At 35.8% G+C, this 20586-nt stretch overlaps 5 protein-coding genes and 1 long non-coding RNA gene across 8 annotated transcripts; 1 reads left to right on the top strand and 5 right to left on the bottom strand.

The window, feature by feature from the left end:
• Positions 1–5: 5 nt before the first annotated feature.
• LOC104781633 (large ribosomal subunit protein eL19z) lies at positions 6–1690 on the bottom strand. Its single transcript, XM_010506355.3, has 5 exons — positions 1485–1690; positions 901–1023; positions 483–796; positions 320–378; positions 6–203 (listed from the first exon to the last, which is right to left on the bottom strand). Exons 1-5 carry the CDS (start codon positions 1594–1596, stop codon positions 173–175), a joined length of 639 nt encoding a protein of 212 aa, XP_010504657.1. The 5' UTR covers positions 1597–1690; the 3' UTR covers positions 6–172.
• Positions 1691–4643: 2953 nt separating this feature from the next.
• Positions 4644–6118, bottom strand: LOC104781624 (ethylene-responsive transcription factor RAP2-3). Its single transcript, XM_010506345.3, has 2 exons — positions 5764–6118; positions 4644–5512 (listed from the first exon to the last, which is right to left on the bottom strand). The coding sequence occupies exons 1-2, from the start codon at positions 5921–5923 to the stop codon at positions 4920–4922; spliced, it is 753 nt and encodes a 250-aa protein (XP_010504647.2). The 5' UTR covers positions 5924–6118; the 3' UTR covers positions 4644–4919.
• Positions 6119–6701: 583 nt separating this feature from the next.
• Positions 6702–9296, bottom strand: LOC104781615 (uncharacterized). Its single transcript, XM_010506333.2, has 2 exons — positions 7592–9296; positions 6702–7121 (listed from the first exon to the last, which is right to left on the bottom strand). The coding sequence occupies exons 1-2, from the start codon at positions 8861–8863 to the stop codon at positions 6948–6950; spliced, it is 1446 nt and encodes a 481-aa protein (XP_010504635.2). The 5' UTR covers positions 8864–9296; the 3' UTR covers positions 6702–6947.
• Positions 9211–13426, top strand: LOC104781604 (condensin-2 complex subunit H2). 3 transcript variants are annotated; one of them, XM_087507628.1, is made up of 12 exons: positions 9239–9381; positions 9453–10085; positions 10197–10296; positions 10768–10874; positions 10961–11103; positions 11193–11610; positions 11714–11886; positions 11957–12121; positions 12201–12299; positions 12429–12530; positions 12628–12783; positions 12860–13426. In XM_087507628.1, the coding sequence occupies exons 2-12, from the start codon at positions 9899–9901 to the stop codon at positions 13241–13243; spliced, it is 2034 nt and encodes a 677-aa protein (XP_087363754.1). In that variant the 5' UTR covers positions 9239–9381; positions 9453–9898; the 3' UTR covers positions 13244–13426. The 3 variants fall into 3 exon arrangements, with proteins under 3 accessions (XP_019102253.1, XP_087363754.1, XP_087363743.1); XM_019246708.2 differs by having other exon boundaries at positions 9211–10085; XM_087507617.1 differs by lacking the exon at positions 9239–9381 and having other exon boundaries at positions 9762–10296.
• LOC147949618 (uncharacterized) lies at positions 12567–13212 on the bottom strand. Its single transcript, XR_015594752.1, has 2 exons — positions 12999–13212; positions 12567–12890 (listed from the first exon to the last, which is right to left on the bottom strand). It is a non-coding gene; the product is annotated as an uncharacterized LOC147949618 (long non-coding RNA).
• A 1153-nt stretch (positions 13427–14579) lies between the features above and the next one.
• On the bottom strand, positions 14580–16142 carry LOC104781593 (RING-H2 finger protein ATL2). Its single transcript, XM_010506311.3, has one exon. The coding sequence runs from the start codon at positions 15783–15785 to the stop codon at positions 14856–14858; it is 930 nt and encodes a 309-aa protein (XP_010504613.1). The 5' UTR covers positions 15786–16142; the 3' UTR covers positions 14580–14855.
• Positions 16143–20586: the final 4444 nt, after the last annotated feature.

The raw sequence follows: 20586 nt of genomic DNA, 5'->3' as shown, positions 1-20586 counted from the left end.
AAATGTAAAGAGAAGCAAAACTGGTGAATTCATAATAATAAGCAATGTGAGGTCCAAAACATTAGAAATATTTTTGAAGAAAAGAATCTCTGACAAAATCATTAAAATAAAAAGACGCTTCTTCTACAGGTAAGCTCAAGATTCAACCGCAAAAAAATGTTCAAAACCAAAATCACTTCTTCGACTTCTTCTTGGTTACCACCCTGCAAAAGAACACAAAAACCCCCAAAATTAATCTCTGATACTTCTATAGATATCCCACCTACGTTAACTTCATATCCCAAAACCGGAAAGAGGAAATAGAGAACAGGTTTCTTACTCTGCTTGTTGAGGTGCTGGCGCAGCAGCAGGAGTTGTTGTCTCTCCACCTCCAGGCCCCTAAAATTGCCAAAAAGTATTAATGAGTCGTACATCTTACGATAAAATGTCCAAAACATAAAACTATCATGACAGATAGACATGATTGGCCTGTAAATTTTCACCTGTGCTAATCTCTCCTCTCTTCTGGCAAACTTTCTCTCCCTGCTAGCCTTGTTCTTAGCACGCTTGGCCTCAAACTGGTCAGAAAGAGTCTTCTCCCTAGCCTTCTCAGCCTTCATCTTGTGGATGCTCTCCATAAGCACACGCTTGTTCTTGAACACGTTACCCTTCACTTTCATGTACATATCATGGTACATGTGCCTGTCAATCTTCTTTGACTCACGGTACTTGCTCAAGAAACGCCTCAACACCCTCATTCTCCTCATCCAGAGAATCTTGGTTGGTAGCCTTGCCTCTCTTGTACCCTTTCTCTTACCTGAAAAACATTGAAGTGGTACAAAAGACAAATGTTCATCAAACCAGTAATAATCATAGGGAGACCAAAGATATCTAAAGCAGGAAATCTCATTCGGAATTTACCGTATCCAGAGTGACGACCCTTCCTCTTGGCCTCGTTCAAAGCCCTAGCCCGAGAGCGAGAGTGGATCTTGGTAGGCTTCCTGATAATGAAACCATCCTTCACAAGCTTCCTAATGTTCTGCCCTGTTACAGTCAATCCAACAATGTATTAACAATAATATCAACCCCACTATCAAATTAACATGACACTGGATCCCAAACAAACAAGCAGAAACAAAATACTTCATTTCTTACAACGACATTAATCAAATTCAATCGCATTTTCATTCTATGAAACTTGATGCAGAATCTTAATACTACATATGTGACTCAGAACTGAAACGAACTCGTCGCAGCTCTGGTTCAGACGAACTCAAGTCTCACAACATCGTCACGATTCTTCAATTTATGACAGGACAGTGCAAAAATGAGGTTATACTCACTTAATGAATTAACCTAACACCAATCCCAGAAAGACTAGTTCATAAATGGAGAGCTATCCATTTCTAATCACTCCCAAGAATAAAACACAGCTTCTGCGAAACTCAAATCTATAAACCAATCAAGCTCAGATATAGTAATCGGAGAGAGTTAGAAAATCTTACTGGAATTGGCCATAGAGATATCGCTAGACTCATTGGGATCGAGCCACACTTTTTTCTTGCCGCATTTCATCACGGATGCGGCGAGCCGCTTCTGGAGCTTCAGCGACACCATAGCTTCTTCTCCCCGTCTTCCTCTCCGCCTCTCTCCGTTAGGGTTTTTCCTTAGGGCAAAATAAATAAAAAGGGACTACTTATAAATCAAAGCTAATCAAATCTTTAGGGTTTTTGGGTCTAATTCAGTTCCCTCCAAGACCCACTACACAGAGATGTTGGCTACTTCGGCCCGTTTACTTTTAATATGGGACTAAATTCGGCCCATTCTATTCTGGTTTTTGAAAAATGATAGAAAAATGGTTAGAAATACCCTTTTTTTGGTGTATTTTTTTGCCATTTTTTTGTCCTCTTATACATAATTATAATATATTAAATTTATTTTTAGAAATTTAGTTTTGAATTCCCTATTTTACATTTAGTGTATAGTTTTGAGGAGGTAAAAATTATTATTTGAAGTTTATAATTTCGTCATTTTGTATATAAAAAAATTGTATTATTAAAAGTGGACAAAGAGAGTGTATTTTTCAAAAATGTATTAAAAATGGTATTTCTGCAGAAGGTCCAAAATAATAAGCACTACAATCATTTATTTTTGTCTACTACAAACATAATGCAAACAATGCATGAACTTAAAATTATTAAAAAACTATTAACATGTTACAAGGTGATTTAAAATTGAGAATCATAGATATAAAAATTTAATTCTCAATTTATTTTTGAGTGTGATATATGTATATATTTATTAACAGATACATAAATCATCAAAATGATGTAAATTTATTTTTAAATCAATTTTTCTAAAGTGATACAAACTAATAGGACTTGAATCAGTTTTATTTAACTGATGTCAAACTAGTCAATTATAACATCAGTTAATACAATTGATGCTTAGTTGCTTCATTATAAATAACTAATTAAAATAATATCACTTAGTTTTGTGATACCATTTAAGTGATACAATACACTTGTTTTTTTGTAGTGTATATGCTTTGATTCTATGAATTCAACCAAAATTCCTGTCAGTTTTTTATTGGTTCATATATTAAATCATACAAACATTGTTGGAAGTAAATTGGAGAACCCATAAATTTGTTGAGGCCTTGATCTGTGACCATCAGAAAGATGATCTAGGAAGAAAAAATTGAAAATCAGTTTTATTTATGATATAAAATATATGTTATGATTTCTAAATCTATGACTATTAGATGAAAATATACAAGAAAATATGATTACCACCAAGATTTTTTCATTTTTAATGAAAGAAAAAGATTATACTCATTGGGGGACAAACAAAAAGAATAATAGGTTCAATACATCACATAATAATACATAAATACATGACTACATCACATAGCACATTTACAATACCTATGCATTGACAAAAAAAAATTAGAGATACGCACACGGATTGCATTATTTGTTGCGAGTCAAATAAATGCGAATCATTTTTAGATTATTCCAAGTGGGGGAGTAACTAAGAAGGATAAAGTTTGGGATTACTTTATAAAAGTTACCACATAGAGATGGTCAAAATATGGATTACGATTTCTTCACGACATATCACAACAAAACATTTTGAAAAGTAAAATGAGTTTTAGTTTAGGCATAATATATACGCCATGTTCGAAATTTCTATACAAGGCATAAATTCTCTTATTCTGTTTGAAAGTGAATAACATCACTGTTTTTTTCACCTTTTTCATATGTCATTGTAGAATACTAGGATTTGGGTATATGAACAGCAGAACAAAATGGTAAATGTGACTAAATAGGTATTAAATGTTTGCATCGAGGACTTATATTATATAAATATATAAGCATCTTAATATTACGTAATACTCAAGGTCATTTTATACGTATAACCAACCTTTGGTATAATGAAAACAGATAGCATTAGTATAACCAATAACCACAAGTATTTTAGAAGCAAACGGGACATTATTATAAGCAATATATTGTTTAACACAATTGGTTGAATATATCTAAAAAAACAAATCCTCTCGGTTATATTGGCTTGAATTTCTGAGTACGACATCAGGAGTATGTAAAACAAAACAAAAAGAAAAAACTCATTTATAACCTAATCTTAATAGATTGCAAACTATTGTTTATGCTAATCTACATAGAAACTGTTTGTTAAACAAAAACAGTGTAAAGACACGGATCATTAGATGATTTTTGGTTATCTGAATTTGATTAAGTAATTAATAATAAATCATTCACACCGAATAGATGCGAGTGGTATAAAATTACTAATTAATGATATAATTATATCAGAAACGTCAAAACAAAATTAGACAAAACTCGTGAAACAAATAGATTCTGTCAATCTTCGAAACATTGGAGGGACCCACTTTAATTCTTATTAGACCAACTAGGCTTTTTAGAGGTTCATGCATCTATCAGTTAACATTATTTATTTACCATCTGCATGTTGTATACGTACGAACAAACTTTTTGGGAAAACGATAGGACTATAGATATTTACCATTTAGTTAAAATACAAACTTCTAATTTTATCTAATATATATATATATATATATATAAGTTCATATGTATGTAATTATTTTTCTTTTATTTATTCTGTTAATCCAGTCTATTTTGCCGTTAGTTCTAATCGGACTGAGGTTGGCTATCTATGTTTTTCATTTGTAAGTTGTTGCTTTCATTTTTTTAAAAAGAATTCAGAATTCCAATTTTCCATAAGACGAAGAGTAACGGTAGAGACTTCCTTTTCCAGTAAAGATGTACATAAATTGATGAAAAAAAAAAAAACTCATAAATCATCATACAACCTTTTTCATACACAGACGAGACATAATACGTAGTTATAAAGAACCGGAAAATAAAAATAAAAAATATTAAAAGGCTGCTAATTTGTCACTTCTACTAATATACTAGTATCATCACCTTTTTCAATAAAAACTATTAATCTCTTTGATAAATATATTAATATTACCAAAACCAAGAGTAACACAATAGCTGACAAATCTATCATCACCTTTTTCAATAAAAACTATTAATCTCTTTGTTTTGATAAATATATTAATATTACCAAAACCAAGAGTAACACAATAGCTGACAAATCTATGAAGAATGTACCAATGAGTAAACAAAAAATACATAGCTGTGTGTTTAAAAGTTGTTATTACAAATCTATATTTACATTACACACTATGTAAGGTTTCCATAATAGAGAATAACAATAACACAAACCGTAATATAACGCACGATTTGAGTCACAACATTACACCACCCAGACATCATCAGCAGCAGTTGCATCATGTAACGGTAAAAAGCTTAACAAGTAACGGCTGTTACAGAACATAATATAATGCAATATTTATTTCATTTTTTTCTGTTTTTACTTATTACTTTATTTCATTCATACGACGCGATGACATCATCAAGCATCCACAAATCCACCTCGGAAACCGACTCATCGAGTCGACTCAGCTGCTCATCCGCCGTGGTAGCGTCCAGCTCAAGGAACGACTCCAAGCTCGATATCTGCTGTTTCAGATCGTAATCAGTCTCAAACCCGTAACTCGGTTCTTGAAACTCGTTCCCGTTCCCAAACCCAACGCACTCCACCGGGTAACTCGGCTGAGTTATTAACTCGCTCTGAGATACTACGCAGAGCTTCTTCGCCGGAGGCTGATGATCAGTTAATGACACGGAGGGTGATGACAACACCTGCGGAGGAATAGGAGGAGGAGGATGATGAGTCAGATCTGGGAAGTTGAGCTTGGCTTTATCACCGCGGATCCGTTTCGCCGCTACGTCGTAAGCCACGGCAGCTTCCTCCGCCGTGTTGAACGTCCCAAGCCAGACTCTGACACCTTTTCGTGGATCTCGAATCTCCGCCGCCCATTTCCCCCATGGACGCTTCCTTATCCCTCTGTAAACATTCTTCCTCTTCCTCCGCTTCTCCGTCGTCGCCGGCTCCTTCTTCGCCTCCTCTTTCACGTTAACTTCAAAAAAAAAATACATCGGATTCCCCAAAGTTACAAAAATTACAGGTTTAACCCCACAGATCATTAAATAATTCTAATAAATAACATTACCAAAAAACCAAAAAAAACATTTTTAAAAATCCCTAATCATTTCCTCACCAAAAATCCCTAATCATTTAATCATCTCGTAAATATTCCTAATCTACAGAAAAAACTTTATATTCCTCAATATTATTATTTTTTTTTTGTGAATTTTTTCGTATGATTACCTTGGTTGGTGGGATGGAACTTGGAGGTGGAATCGAAACCCCAGAAGTTGTCACCAGCGGAAACATCGAGCTCTGACCAGAGTTCCTCCGCCGTGAGTTTACGACCCTTGGCCTTGGTGACGAGAGGGGCAAAATCGGAAATAATAGCACCGCCACACATCTTCTTCTCTCTGTTTGTTTTATTTTTCGGGTTTCAAGAGGAGGTTTTTGCTACGGTGCAGGTGAAATGCATTTTATAGGCCCCAACCAGAATAAATGCCTTTTTGGTTTTATAATAATAAAGTCGCTGTGAAATTAAATTACTTTATATAGTTACTGTAGTATAATAGTAATTTCGCATTGTTTTTTATGTTCCTTGATACATGACGGTTACAACAAATTTAAAGGCTAAATCCACGTAACGACAAAATTATTAGTAAGCTTTTTTTTTTTTTTTTTTTTCTTCTTTTGGCTCTCTCTCAAAACAAAACGTATGAGAAACTGTCATTAGTTTATTTACTCGGTATTTGGAGTGTTGCGTCCACGAGCGTCGTCGGGTAATCAATGCTTTCAATTATCAATACACGTAATCTCAGTATTCTATCCTTTTCTCAATACGAATATTTATCTGAGGGAAAATATATTTTAATGTATGGTTGATTGACTTGAGAGTTTTGTACTATTAGTTGATATACAAAGAGTTTTTGATAGTAAAAATAGTTAACAAAAAAAAAAGAACGAAGTATACTCACCCTAAACGTGTAATTTAATACCAGTATTAGAGTTAATGATTAATTTATGTAATAAGCGTTAGACGTCTCACGTTCATCACGATTCACGCAGGCAGCGTATCATAAAGTAAGGTTCTCGTTTACGGATGTCTTTGGCATTTCATTCACCACGAACTTAAAACTCTTATATAGTTATACCAACGAGCTTGTACCGATGTTCATGAAACATTGATGTCCAACCATTTTATGATAAACTTGAGAAGAAAATCAACAACATATAATGCACTGTTCCAAAAAATACATTTATGAGCCATATAGACGAATTAATAAATCTCCCAAAAAAAAAAATACACGCACGCGTGGTCCATGGATGAGAGACGAAACCGTATTGAGCAATGAGAAGAAGGATTATAGAGATTTGAAGGGATTTTTTTTATTTTTCTTTGAAAAGTATATATAGTTATATATGGAGGATCATTCAGCCATTTTGGCTAGGCGGTGAACTGTGCTTCTAGCGATTCTATTCCCAGGATCGATCTTTAGAACCATCCTTAGGTCTTCAGCTCCGAGTTTGTATTTCTCCATGCTCTCGTATAAGAGTGCTCGTTGAACCAGAATGGTCACATTCTTCTTGTCGTGATCAATTACCTGCAATCACGTTTTCAAAGTGAAGAAAAACAAAAAATCTCTGAAGATCAGATCAAGAACGAAAATATTTCTAGAACAAGTTTTCCAGATGTTGGTTTTGATCTCAGTCTCCAACAAAACCATCAATGGAGTATAACAACCAATCAACTAGCTATGATGAATTGTTCAGGTCTACAAAGCAAGACTCTAAAACTTCTATACCTGCACAGTATTTCTAACTCGTAACCTATATTAAGATTTCATATGAACCTAAATCTCATATTGAGTTTCCTATATCTAATAACTCTTATCAGTATCAATTACATCAAGAGTCCTTAACAGTTAACCCCCTAGCTAATTCCAACACATCTACAACTCAATAACTAACTCATACAACTAGAGTATTCGTATATGGATGAAACTAAGGGTCTGAGATAAGAATCATATGAACCATGATGGATCCAAAGAAAAATGTGCCTTTCTTAATATACCTTTGTGCAGTCGGCTACAGCCTTCTTATACTCTCCAACTTCTTTGTAACACGAAGCCCTTGTTGAAAGAACCTCTGCTGATCCAGCTTCATCTCCAGCTTTATCCATAAGAATCACAGCCCAAGAGAGCCACTTTATGGCATCAGCATACTGACCTTGCCTCTGGTTATCAATACCCTTGCTCTTAGCTGATGTAGCAGATACACCCGGTGGAGGTGGCGGCAACCCATCAAGCTCAGTGGTAGAACCGCCGCCAGAATCAGCCCCACCGTCAAAACTTTCAAATCCCCAATCTTCAGTTTGTGGTGTAGCCGCTGCTGCAGCTGAGGAATTGGAACTAGTAAACATTCCTAATGGATCATCATCGTTCACACTCGAAGACTGAGGACCACTTGATTGCACACCAAAATCAACGTTTGAAGCATTAAAGCCACTCGTAAACCCGCCTGATGAGAACGAGTTTGATTTCGCAGCATTCTGGAAATCACCAAAGTCGTTGTTTTGAGTGGTCGACCCCGCGAAACCGCTACCATTCGGGTTCTGCTTCGATGCTCCGGATTGGAATGAACTCTGTGCATTGTTGTTAACCTTTCCTGATGACTTTGATCCAAAACCAAGCAAAGAACCAAAGGGATCACTATTCAAAGAAATACCAGACCCACTCATATTCCCACCAGACATATTTTTCATTGAAGGACCTCCAAGATTTGGAGTCGTCTTAACACCAACGGAGCTCGTGTAACCACCTGAAAAACCACTCGGATTACTACTATTATAACCCAAACCACCACCAGTTTTCATAGAATTACCCGATTTGGGCAACGAATCAGCCAAATTCCCCATAGAGTAAAGACTCTTATTCGAAACAGGCGGTGCATTCTTCAACGGCACGTTTCTATTAGATTTACCTTGACCAATCGCGGAACCAACCAGATCTCCAAACAAACTAGGATCCTTGTTCACAATCCCAATACCCGAACCTGAACCCGATCCCGAAGCTGAACCCCACGTCTTACCGTGAATATCACCAACCATCGAAGTCGGTCCACTACCGATCTCGGATCGGATCGTAGTCTGCTTCGGCGCGGGCTGATGCGTCCACGAAGGCTTACCAGGCTGCCACGCAGGTCTCGGCTGCGAATTTGAGCTTGAATAAGAAGACGTTTGGCTTTTCTGGCCATTCAGAGGTCTACCTTGGCTCGATCCGAGTCCCAGATCGAAATCGAAGCTATTGGTTGATCCGGACGATCTCTTCCCGAAGTTCGAATTCATGATTTCTTCAGATTTACGAAAAAAGTAAAATTAAGGATAAAAAAAAAGAGAAATACTCGATGGATCAGATGATAACGCAGATTTGGGGGAGATGATTAGAGAGCTTGATCCGTTGTCAAGAACCGACCGTGAGAGATTTTTCGAATCCACCACCAGCAATCTAGAGATCTCTCTGATGTTGATGTTCAGACTCCAAGAGCCAACGAAGGAGGAGAATAAAATAAAACTTTACGGAAAGGTCCCTCTTATTTTAAAGTTTAATTTAATTCACCCCCATGTTTGATTAACTTATCCGAAATTTTTTGTTCTATGTCTACTTTTCACCTTTTAAAGCTTGAGGTTTCTCTAAATAGAAATATCTTGCTTTGAAGATATATGCAGAAATGGTTTATTTGCCTTCAATCAATTGCTCATCATAAGTTCCCAATATCTCAGATTTAATTAAAATTCGATCAGTTTAGTATATATCACATAAGACTATGAAGATGGCAAAAATACTCATATCACCCACAGTAAAGGTTTGTATACGACTCTCTTAAATTACATGATTTTGAAATTGCTCCTCCTCTTGCTAACAGTGTTTATGCAGCCAATGGTTTCATCATCATCAGAATACTTCCGCTTCCGACCGAAGTAACACAAGTGGGGTTTTATTGGGCTTTAAAAGAAAGCCCATAGGCTCAAAAGTAATACTGTTTGCAAATTGATGAGGAGCGGGAAAATCTAGAGAAGACAAAATATTTCGTATCTCTCTCTCTCTTTCCCCAATCTCGCTCTCTTCTCACAGTTCCTTCTATCTTCTTCACTAATTACTTGAATTTTGTCTCGTCTTAGATCGTACATTCTCTTCGTTTCTCAGCAAAATTTCTCAAATTTCACTTGAAAAATCAGAGATTTCTTTGGAAATTTTCGATTTTTAGCTGGAATCCTCCCAATTCACAATTTTTAGGGTTTTTTTGGGGGTTTTGGTATTAAGGGTATGAATTATCCAATCTCTCCATACAGAAGTTTAGTTTCCGTGCGTCTTAACATAGAATGACAAGCCACGGCGGTGGTGGAGTCCTTGGCGAGAGGATTCACACGGTACAGCCGGAGAGAGATTTGGTAGCTAATTGGGAAGTTGATTTGTCGGAGAAGCTAGAAGAGTACCTTCTCAAAATCTGTACCGGAGAAATCACTGGAAATGAAGAAGATGGGCAGATTCCTGTGAATTTCGCTGAAGGTTTGTGGATTTTGCTTCGATTTTTGCAGAATTTTTCTCAGTTTGATTTCAAGTTATTCCCTTATTTTAGGGTAATTGAGATTTGGGGTTTCCATTTTTGTGTTCCTGTAGCTGCTTTGCTTCTTCAGGGTTCGGTTCAGGTTTACAGCAAGAAAGTTGAATACTTGTATAATTTGGTTCTGCGTACGTTGGAGTTTCTATCGAAGCAAAGGTTTGTCCTTTTTTTTTTTTTTTCTTTTCGAATTTCCTGTTTTGTGCCAAGTTAATGTCCAATGATAATCGAATAGGATAAAAAAAATTAGTACCTGTGTTAGATACTCCAAGCATCTCTGGGTTTAGGGGCTAACTTCGATTTCATCTTTCTCTATGTGTATGGGTTTTGTTTTGTGTTCACAGATGTAATTGAATTTATTCCATGGGTTGCACCTAGAAAAGGAATTATTTTCTATAAAGGTGCTGTGTCTAAGCTGTGACTTGATGAGATTCATGTTTTCTTTGTATCTGAGTGGAAATTTACATTCTTTTCGTCATGCAATTCATGAAGAAACTATGTACTCTATAGAAAGCTAATCGTTGTGACCATGTTATCTCAATCAAACATAGGCGGTTTGTTACAGAATTGCAAAAGATATATATTAAAAAAGTTCTCTGATTAGTCAACTGTTTTTGTTGTTTTAAACAGAGAGCAAGAACAGTCGAAAGATACATCAAATGAGGCTGGGGCAAGCTCCTCGCGTCAGGTTGATGAAGAAGAAAATGATCTCTTCTGGAACGTAGATGACATCCCAGGTAAACAAGTTCTTAAATTTATAATTTTTATCCATCTACCACTCAAAGAGTGCAGATTTCTAATCCCGATATGGTTGATAAAATAGTGGACCCAAAGAATAGCTTGGACAGCTCGGTTGTGGGAGATGCCTGTCCAAATCACTTTGTCAAGCCTCCGGCGAATCTAGTTGTTGTTGAAGGTGACTGTTTGGATACTAGTGGTGACGGAGGAGAATTGGAATCCTATCTGGTATAGCTTGTTCTTCCATCTCTTAGAGCATCGAAAAACAACAGAAGAGTTTGGTGCTTAAACTCTCTTTTAACTTTCATGTCTTGCAGTTGGCAACTACACATCTCTACCGGGATTTTATTATATTAGACCCATGTGATGCTGTAGCGGTGAATGAATTTTTAGGTGATACCTATGCTGGTAAAGGAAAGAACAGTGCTCACAGAGGCAGCTCAGTACGTAAATCTATAGGACGTTCTGGAGGAAGTGCCCGTAAGTCATCTGTTGGCAAGAATCAAGGCACTAATGTCAACTTGTCCCCAATATGTGGGAATGGTCCCAATGTTCAAGATTGTGAGCAAGAGTCTCAGCCTCCTGTTTTTGAAGACAATGATCATGGTTTTGACATGGATAATGAATATGGAGGAACCATGGATTTAAGTGATACAGATGCTGATGAAGATGATCCATGGAAGCCATTGAATCCCTATGAACCAGGGAAGCTGAAAGTGAAGCCTTTCAAAAAAGGTTGGGAAATGGCTTATGCTTTTGTTTTGATTAATATCTGAAGCTATATCTTTCGATCTGCGTCTTATTTCTGTAGTTCATGCTCTACTTATTTCTTGAGCAGTAAAAAAGTTCAAAAAGATTGAATGGAACCTTACCAAAGACCATATGACTTCCATGTTTCCTCTCGCTAGACCCAATGGTCCCATCAGTTCAGAGCTTATTGGAATTTGGAAGATGCAAGGTTCTGCTAGGAAAGACGAGCAAGAATCACAAGACATCCCCTATTACGAGAAGGTCTGTGTTCTCTATACCTTTCATATAATATTGTAATGCAACACAAAGAAACTGATAGTTTTGATGTCAGTTTCGAGAGATGCTTGTAAATGGAGGAAACCATCCGTGTGGTGCTAACGGCAATAACGATCAGGATAACCATGATGAAGCCAATAATGGCGACTTCCATGATTTTGGGGATCATGATGGTGATGATCCAGAACATCCGTTCATGGATGAAGATGTTCTCAATACGGTCAGTAGTTTCACTCATTGATCTATTTTGGTCGAAATATATGGAATGCGTATCCGCTCATTTGAACTTAAAAATGCAGAATGATGGTGGAGCTGCTGAGTTTCACAACTACGATGGATTTGGAAACGACAAATCAAATTGTCAAGAAAGCTTGGAAGATCTTTGCCGCTCACACCTGGTAACTACATTGGTTTGATTTTATACATGTACAATTTTCATCTACATTTGTCAGCTTTGAGTAGACCGAGTTAGGTTTTAGCTCTGTTTTCTTATGGAAGCTCAAATGTTCGTCTTTTTTTTGTTGTAGGATGCTCTTCTTGCTAACATAGCTAAAAGTGAGAAGCAAACGGATCTGGCTGCTCGGGTTTCAACGTGGAAACACAAAATTGAGCAAAACCTAGAAGAACAAGTAATTTTCGTTATCCTAGTTTCTGTGACCATTCACTTGAAGTCAAATATCTAATGCATTTTCTATATCCTCTGGTTGTTGTTTTTCTATGAATCAGGAGCTACACCCTCCGTTTGACATTCAAGAATATGGAGAAAGGATTATTAACAAACTGACTGTTGAAGAGAGTGGAAACGTGGAGACGTTTACCGATCTCATGAAAGGTCAAGAAAAGCACAACGTAGCTCGGGCTTTCTCTGCGCTTCTCCAGTTGGTAAGTCACGGGGGGATACCAATTATGTCTGTTGACCAAACAAGAATTCAACATTTGAAGTATGGTTTTTGCACAGGTGAACAATGGAGACGTTGATCTGGAAAAACCTGGGAACTCCACAAACGAACCAATGTGTTATACAGCAGTTAAACCTTTCAGTGTTCGGTTGCTCAAGAATCATAACAGAGAGAATGGGAAAAGAGCAATGAATTTACCCCGGAAACGAGCTAAGTCTCCAATAAGCAAAGGCAAATCTCACGAGTCACCACCACCAAAGAAGCAAAACACATGTTCTGTCTCAAGCCAGACGACACGGAAAGTCTCGCTAAAGATCTCAAAGATCAACACCGTCGGCACGAGATGCACACCAAACAGTAAGAAGAGACGGAAGGGTCGATCTGAAGATGTAGCAGCTGAGGTAACTGAAGTTTCTTCAGTGGAAAAGTCTTTGGGGAAATAATTAGATTGTGTAGTTAGGTATGGGATTTAACTCTGTAACTGTTCGTTTGTGTAAGTTATAATGAAGGCATTGCCAGAAGTAGCATATGTATCACTATGAAAACTCCACTGTCTTTTAACATATTAGAGCGACAGAGAGCGCTTGTGGAAATTTTGATAAATTCGGATGTTAAAGATTTGTTCATAAGAATGATTTTTTTCAAGATAACATAACCGTGAGAACAAGTAAAATTATCCACCGAGTCATGTAAACCTAATTGCATTTAATTATCAGTTTCAGTATTTACGTTAGTTAATTTCATCACATTTAGTTAATTTTCATCACATTTTGATAAAGTCTCAGCCGTTCACTTGTTGGTATTTACGTTAGTTAATTTCATCACATTTTGTCACTTATGAAAAATAATTTACAGCTGGTAAATATATCTTTTGTAAAAGAAGGATATAGTAGTACAACTTGAGAAGAAACATAAGACGTTGCATATACAAAAAAAAAAGTATATAAGAAGCAAGAAACATTCCAAATGAGTCTATCTATCTACATGTTAATTCCTTTTTCTACACTATTTTTGGACTTTTGGATCTTAGCGAAAGCAACAAAAGACTTTTGCGTCATCTAATTGACAATGGAAAGTTCCACGAAATTGTTGTACTCTCTTGATCTTTTTGTCATCTACTTGTTTGGGATAACCATATGTACGTACCTAATTTGCCCTTCATTTACGTCTTGTATGGTAGCTTTGCCAAACCTTTTAACTAATAGTTAGTAGTTTATGTATAGTTTTTAGGCTTAATTAAAAACTGAATTTGTTCACGCATACATCTTAAAGAAAATCACGAATAGCAATGTTGTGTTAAATGTTTTTTTTTTTTAATATAAAACTTGATTTAAAAGAAACTGATGATTGGAGTTTCGAGATAGTGCGAGTTGTTAACTTGTTACTCCACTTTGTTGTTAACATGAATTAGTTGCAACAGATACTTTATTTTAACATCACGTTGTGGTGTGGTTAGGAGGCATAAGACTTGATCCACTGACGCGTAGAGACACCAAGAGTCATCATATTTCATCAATATATTTAAAATATCAAACAGACCCCAAATGAATGGACAAGACTGAAAATGATATTAATATAGTAGTAACGAAATGAAATAATTAGATACATGATTAAGGAGTCAAAACTAGGAAGTCACAGTCGTGTTGAGCACTAATAAACTTGCTTCAGAGTGTTAATTACTCGTTGAAAACTAATTGTATTATGAGTTTATAAAGTTATGACCATTGAATTGAATTGGTGGCAGTATTACAAAAGAGAGTGTTAAAGAGATGGGAAAAATAATAATAAATGTAAATTGATTAATACGTTGAGACGGCTGAGACTTTTTTTGTACAACGTCAAAACAAATCTATCTAATCTCATTATAATAGACGGTGGATATTGATTTGCTGGAAGCTCAGATTACGCCACGTGTCTCCACTTGCGCTGAAACTTACAACACCTAGACAAAAGCCTGTTTGACTTATCACATTACTTGTTTGTCGTAATAATAACGTTTTTAACTTTCTACTCACGGTGAAATCAAGAACCAATCACACACGAACACGTGGCAAGTCAACGAGTCTCCTCTACACCCCGCTCGATATCCGACTCGGTCACCGGTATCCGGCAGCTCAACGACGGAGATACCGGCGGAGCTCCAGAAATAGGAGACGAAGCGCTTCTTCTATCTCTACTCAGCATCCTAGTGAAAGACAACATCCGACTCATCGGCGATCTAAACGATTGACTCGCTGGCGAGTCTCTCCGAGTCATCTCGTCTTCTAACTCGTTGAAGTTCCTCCTCGGAACAGTAATCGCCGCCGGTTTTCTCCCGGAATTATCCGCCGACGTCGTAGAAGAACTAGATCCACTTGGCTCGCACCTCAACCCGGAGCTAGAACCCGGTTCAGTTACCAAAACCGGGTCAGAATCAATCGCAATCACAACTTGCTCCTCCGCCGTCGTTGTCACCGCCGTCAATTCAGTTCCGGCGAGAGGCTCAACGAGAGAGCGGCAAAGAGGACAAGTGGAATGAGAATGAAACCACATATCGATACAATCAACATGAAACGTGTGTTTGCAATTGGGCAAAACCCGACCCGTTTCGTTCTCTTCGAACTCCGACAAACAAACGGCGCATTCGATCGGATCTTTACTATGAGTCTCGTCGGAAAACGTGAAAACGGGGAGAGATTTAATGACGTTAGGATCGAGTCCGCGTGAAGCGGCGACGGAAGAAGCAGCGGCGGTTGAAGGATCAGCGGTGAAGAAAACCATAGTAGTAGCGCGGCGGTTACGGCTACGACGACGGAGATGACGTCGACGAGCACGGAGGAGATACCAACGGGCGTAGAGATGAAGGAAGACCATTAAAATGACGACGAAGAAGAGGATGACAATTGCGCTAAGCATGATTTTGCCGCTCATGGCGTACGTTTTGGAACCGGAGAAGTCGTCTCCGCGTCTGCCTAAAGGAAGCGGATCCGGGTCGTTGGTGTTCATTGTTTCTTGGGTGGTGGATGAGTGAGAGATGATTCAGAGAGAGAGAGAGAGAGATGAAGAGAGTCAACTAGTGAAGGAAGAAGAAGAAGAAGAAGAAGAAGAAGAAGAAGGTGATTGAAAGATTTGGTATTTGAGTTAGTTAATGGGACGACTGACGAGACAAGAGAAGAGAGCTTCGTGCGAAAGTGCACTCTTAATTATTGGGAAATTGCAAGACGCCGCCAACGTTGACTCTTACCAGTAATTTCTTTTGACCTTTCTACTCTCTTACCTAAGTTACCTCTAAAAAGGCCATTACAGCGAAACTGGGATTAAACCGGTTTCGGTTCAATTTAATATGTAAAAAAATGTAAAAAAACAAAAGAACAACAATCTATCATAGATAAGGGGTGTATTGGATTCCACTTTACGACTATAATAAAATCATAGATATGAAGAAGGTGTTATTGATTTATGATTTAAATATTTTAAAATATTATGTAGAATTTATTATTATTAGTTTTTAATTTGTAAAAAATCGTATGAAATATTAGATTCAAAATTTTATAAATTAATGCAAATTTTATGTTATTTACCTAGAATAAAAAATTTGAATTGACAATAAATTTAATTATTATGTTATTGTGTTAGTTAACATTTTGATATTTGAGTATTTCACTCTTTTGTTGTTCCATTACAGGCAATATTTTAATTTTTTTTTACTTACAGTAATAATTTAAATACAAAGTAACAATGATATCATGTAATTCATATATATATATATATATATATATATCACAAGTCACTCAAAACTTATTGAGAGAAAAATTAAAAAATCTATACTAAATAAAAAGTAGAAGCTATAAGCTCGTAAAAGCATCCACCTAGGATTTTAAACCACCAATAGGGATTAGACACTTCACTAATTCACTTTTTAAAAATTTCCAGAATTTTTTATATTATTATTTTAAACAAACTATCAAGATTTGACATGTCATTCGTTAACATTTTTTATATTTCCAAAATTTTTAGAAAAAGGAAAATTTTCAATTTATGGAAATAAAAGAACTATGCACAATATCCCACATCAGCTAGAAAATTTTTAGACAATGATTTAGAACTAGTATAAATAAGATTAATATGTTTCCAATAACGAATGAGCATGAAAACTTGATTTATCAGGCGTCCAAGTTTAAAAGTATATTCGATTTGATCCAGTTTTTTATTTAATCAAATTAAAACTTTAAAAAGTTTCAAAAAAATATATTATAACATTTAAATTTTTTTAAAAGTTTTAATATTATAAATATTAAAATTTTAAAATTATAATAATTAAAAACTTTTTAAATTATAATTGTTAAATTTTAAAAGTTTAAAATATTATAAATATTGAAACTTTTTAAAAGGTTCAAAATTAATATTTCGAAACCTTCTAAAACTTTAAAAATATTATAAGTATTTATGTAAAATATAAATTATCTTATTTATCTACGTTTGTGCTTTTTACTTCTTATGAGCTGTAAAACATATTTTTGTGTATGATTTTATAGATGAGTTGATATTCTTTCATTAATTTTTTATTTTTTATCTTATTTTTTATTTTTATGAGAAAAGAAATGATTTTGTTCTTGGAGTTTGATGGATTAACAAGTTGTGTGGTAGTCTAAAAAAAGGTTTTTTAGTGGAAAAATGTGAAGAAGTTGACGAGGATGAAGAAGAAAAAGAGTATAGCGAAGAACCAGACGGTAAAAGTAATGATGATGATTACCACAAAATTTGACAATAGAAATGACAAAATAGAATATGAAGAATAAGAAAACATCGAATAAAAAACACGAAAACATAGGTGGTAACGATCAATTAAATATGAAAACGAGTTAAATTCATGATGATAAAATTGTTTTGTTTTTCTGGTGGTCAAAGAAATGGTTTAGGATATGTGAGGTCATCAGTTTAATTCGCCTCGCCTGGATGTCGAGTTAAATTCATGATTTTTTATCAGATTTGATTTTATAACACAACTGATTTTTATATTTTAAAAAATTGTATATTTGAAATTTAACTTTTTCCTTAATACTAATTTAATTTTTTTTATAAGATAATATTTTACTACCGTCATCGATCATATATAGTTTTCATCAAAATATATCAAATATACGCGTGGGTTCAAAACTTAGTAAATATTATAATAAATTTATAAAGTAGAAAATATCACCAGCATGGGATGTTTGAAAGTTAGGCTCGTGACTCTACCACCGATATCGTAGTACTAGTACCCGTAGCTTCCATGAACAGCTTTCATGTACTCATCGAATCGAACCATTTAACTTCAAATGCTGCAGTTTTTAATAGGCAAAACATTTTAATAGACCGTCGATTTTAATAGACAAAATCATTGCTTTTTTGTAAGATCATCAATGCAGTTTTTTTTATAAATCCAAAATGATTTGATAGTCTTTTGATAATTGTGGATCGAAACACCCAAATTTTACAAGAAGTGCAAGTAGAGTAACAAATTTCATAAGCCACTACCAAATACAAGAAAAACCAAAGCATATATATAAAACTATTATTGATTCTGATTAGTTGTGATCATGAATGATAAACATTGACATCCATCTCAGAAATTCTTGGCATATATTTGATTCTTTATCCACAAATAAAGCTTTCTAAGTTGAAAAATTTTCTTCCATTTAATGGTATCAGAATAATGCCCTGGTTACACTCTCCCGCATCAAACTCTCTTTAGCTTCGTCCTTGATGTACTCAGTATTGAGATACGTCACTTGATTTTCTAGGTCCCCACACTCACTTTGGTGACACCGTGGTCGAATTCCAATCTGATTGTTACCAGCATCGCCGTACCAACCTTCTATGAAAACATTTGTTAAAGGATTGATGTAAAATAAAGATTTTTTGGTAGGATATATGTGTGGTATATATATACATCCTAAAGTTATATAGCACGAACGAGATAGCGTGCAACACTAAACCCGATTTCGACTTCCAAGTTATAGCTTCATTCAGAAAATTGTTAGCAACAGTTGAATCTTTTTTCACAGAAAACTTAAAAGATAAATATCATAATGAAATTAATTAAATTATAAAAGATATCACCAGCATGCCTATGTTTTGAAAGTTAGGCTGGTGACTCTACCACAACATCATTGTAGCTTCCATGAACAACGTACAATTTGTCATTGGCCTGGTGAAGGATTTGGCCTCTTCTAATAACAATTTGTCATTGGCCGCCTGGTTAATAACCTCAATTGGTTCCACCTCAATGCCCTGAAAAACTTTTTTATTCATATCCTTCCAAATTGACCCAGACAATCCATGGTAAACGGAGACGTATATTCGAAGAGTCCGACTGGAATGACACCCGCCAAAAAAGATAATCTAGGTTCGTGTATATGGAACTATAGGGAAAGCTCCCAGAACTTAAGTCAACCGGAGAGAAGTCCCAAATCCGACAGGAATGGGAACATTCAAATAGTGCGTGATTTATAGTTTCCACCTCCGAATCACATCGTTTACATAGGGTATCGCACCGAACACTCCGATGAGCAAGTCGTTCCATCACAGGGAGAGAACGAGAAGCAATCTGCTAGAAAAAGTGTTAAACCTTCGGGGGACCTCAAGTTTCCAAGCTTGTACCCTAAGGGCCGTGCATGACGGCCCATATTCAACATTTGTAATTAATTCACGTGCGAGCTGATAACCCGATTTGTCCGAGTTTTTTCCTGATTTAGTATAGTGTCAAATCAATTTATCTGGTTTACAGAATTTACTGATCTCCATAGTTTGAATAATCTGGAATTCAAGATATCCACGAGGTCCATAAACTCCTAAATGGCAATGAGGGGATGCTAATTTTTGGTGGGGCGACATACACCATATGTCGGAGACGTTCTCCCATGGGATGTTTTAAATGCAACACTGGTGACCCTAACCCCAAGGCTATCGTAGCTCCCAATAACGGTAGTAATGTACTCGAATGGCCAGTGGACATTGAACGTTGCAAGCTACATCACAAGAAAGTAGGGAAAATTTCTTAAAACAGAGAAGTGTAATGAAAATATACCAGCTTTTACTGAAATAGTTTTAAACAATGTGATCTAGTTTTTTCTTACAAGTGATGAAAGCAAAATCTCAACCTTTATTGTTATGATTTTTTTAATAAAAAATGTAATATATAATCTATTTTATTTCGGATGACAATCGGATAAATGTTGATAACAAGATAGTATATCATTTATTTGTAAAGATTTTAACAATGTGATAGAATTTTAGATCAAGATAATCGGAATACGAAAGAAAAATTCATCTTCTTTTTCCTAATAAATTTGCTACCTGATGTGCATTGTTTCCCCGCGGTATCCTCTGTTCACCTCCGTCCTTGGTGTACTCAATATCGAGGTACATCACTTGGTTGTTTTTTGTCCCCACCCTCACTTTGGTGACACCGTCAAAGACACCGTCGTCGAATTCCATCCCGATGTTACTAGCATCGCCGTACGGTCCTACCTTGTGTGAAGACATTTCTTAAAAGTTTGATGTAAAAAAACCATTTTTGTTTTGTTGAAAGTATAAGAAAATAGGTATTGTAATGAATGAGTCTGGTGGGGATGTATGTGTGGTATATATATCCACAAGTTTTCATTGTTTTTTTTTACTTTTAGTTACCCATACGTTTCAAACATTTGTCATAAAGCACGAACAAGCCAGTGCGCTACACTAAACCCAATTTCGATTTCCACGTTATAGTTTCTTTAAGAAAAGTTCTAGCAACAGAGATTGTTCTTTTTCATACAGGAAAAAT

The sequence above is a fragment of the Camelina sativa genome, chromosome 1, assembly GCF_030686135.1.
Source record: "Camelina sativa cultivar CO46 ecotype springtype chromosome 1, ASM3068613v1".
In the NCBI taxonomy this organism is placed as follows: Eukaryota; Viridiplantae; Streptophyta; class Magnoliopsida; order Brassicales; family Brassicaceae; genus Camelina; species Camelina sativa.
Note: the sequence above shows the minus strand (reverse complement) of the source record. Positions and strands in the feature narration are given on the sequence as shown.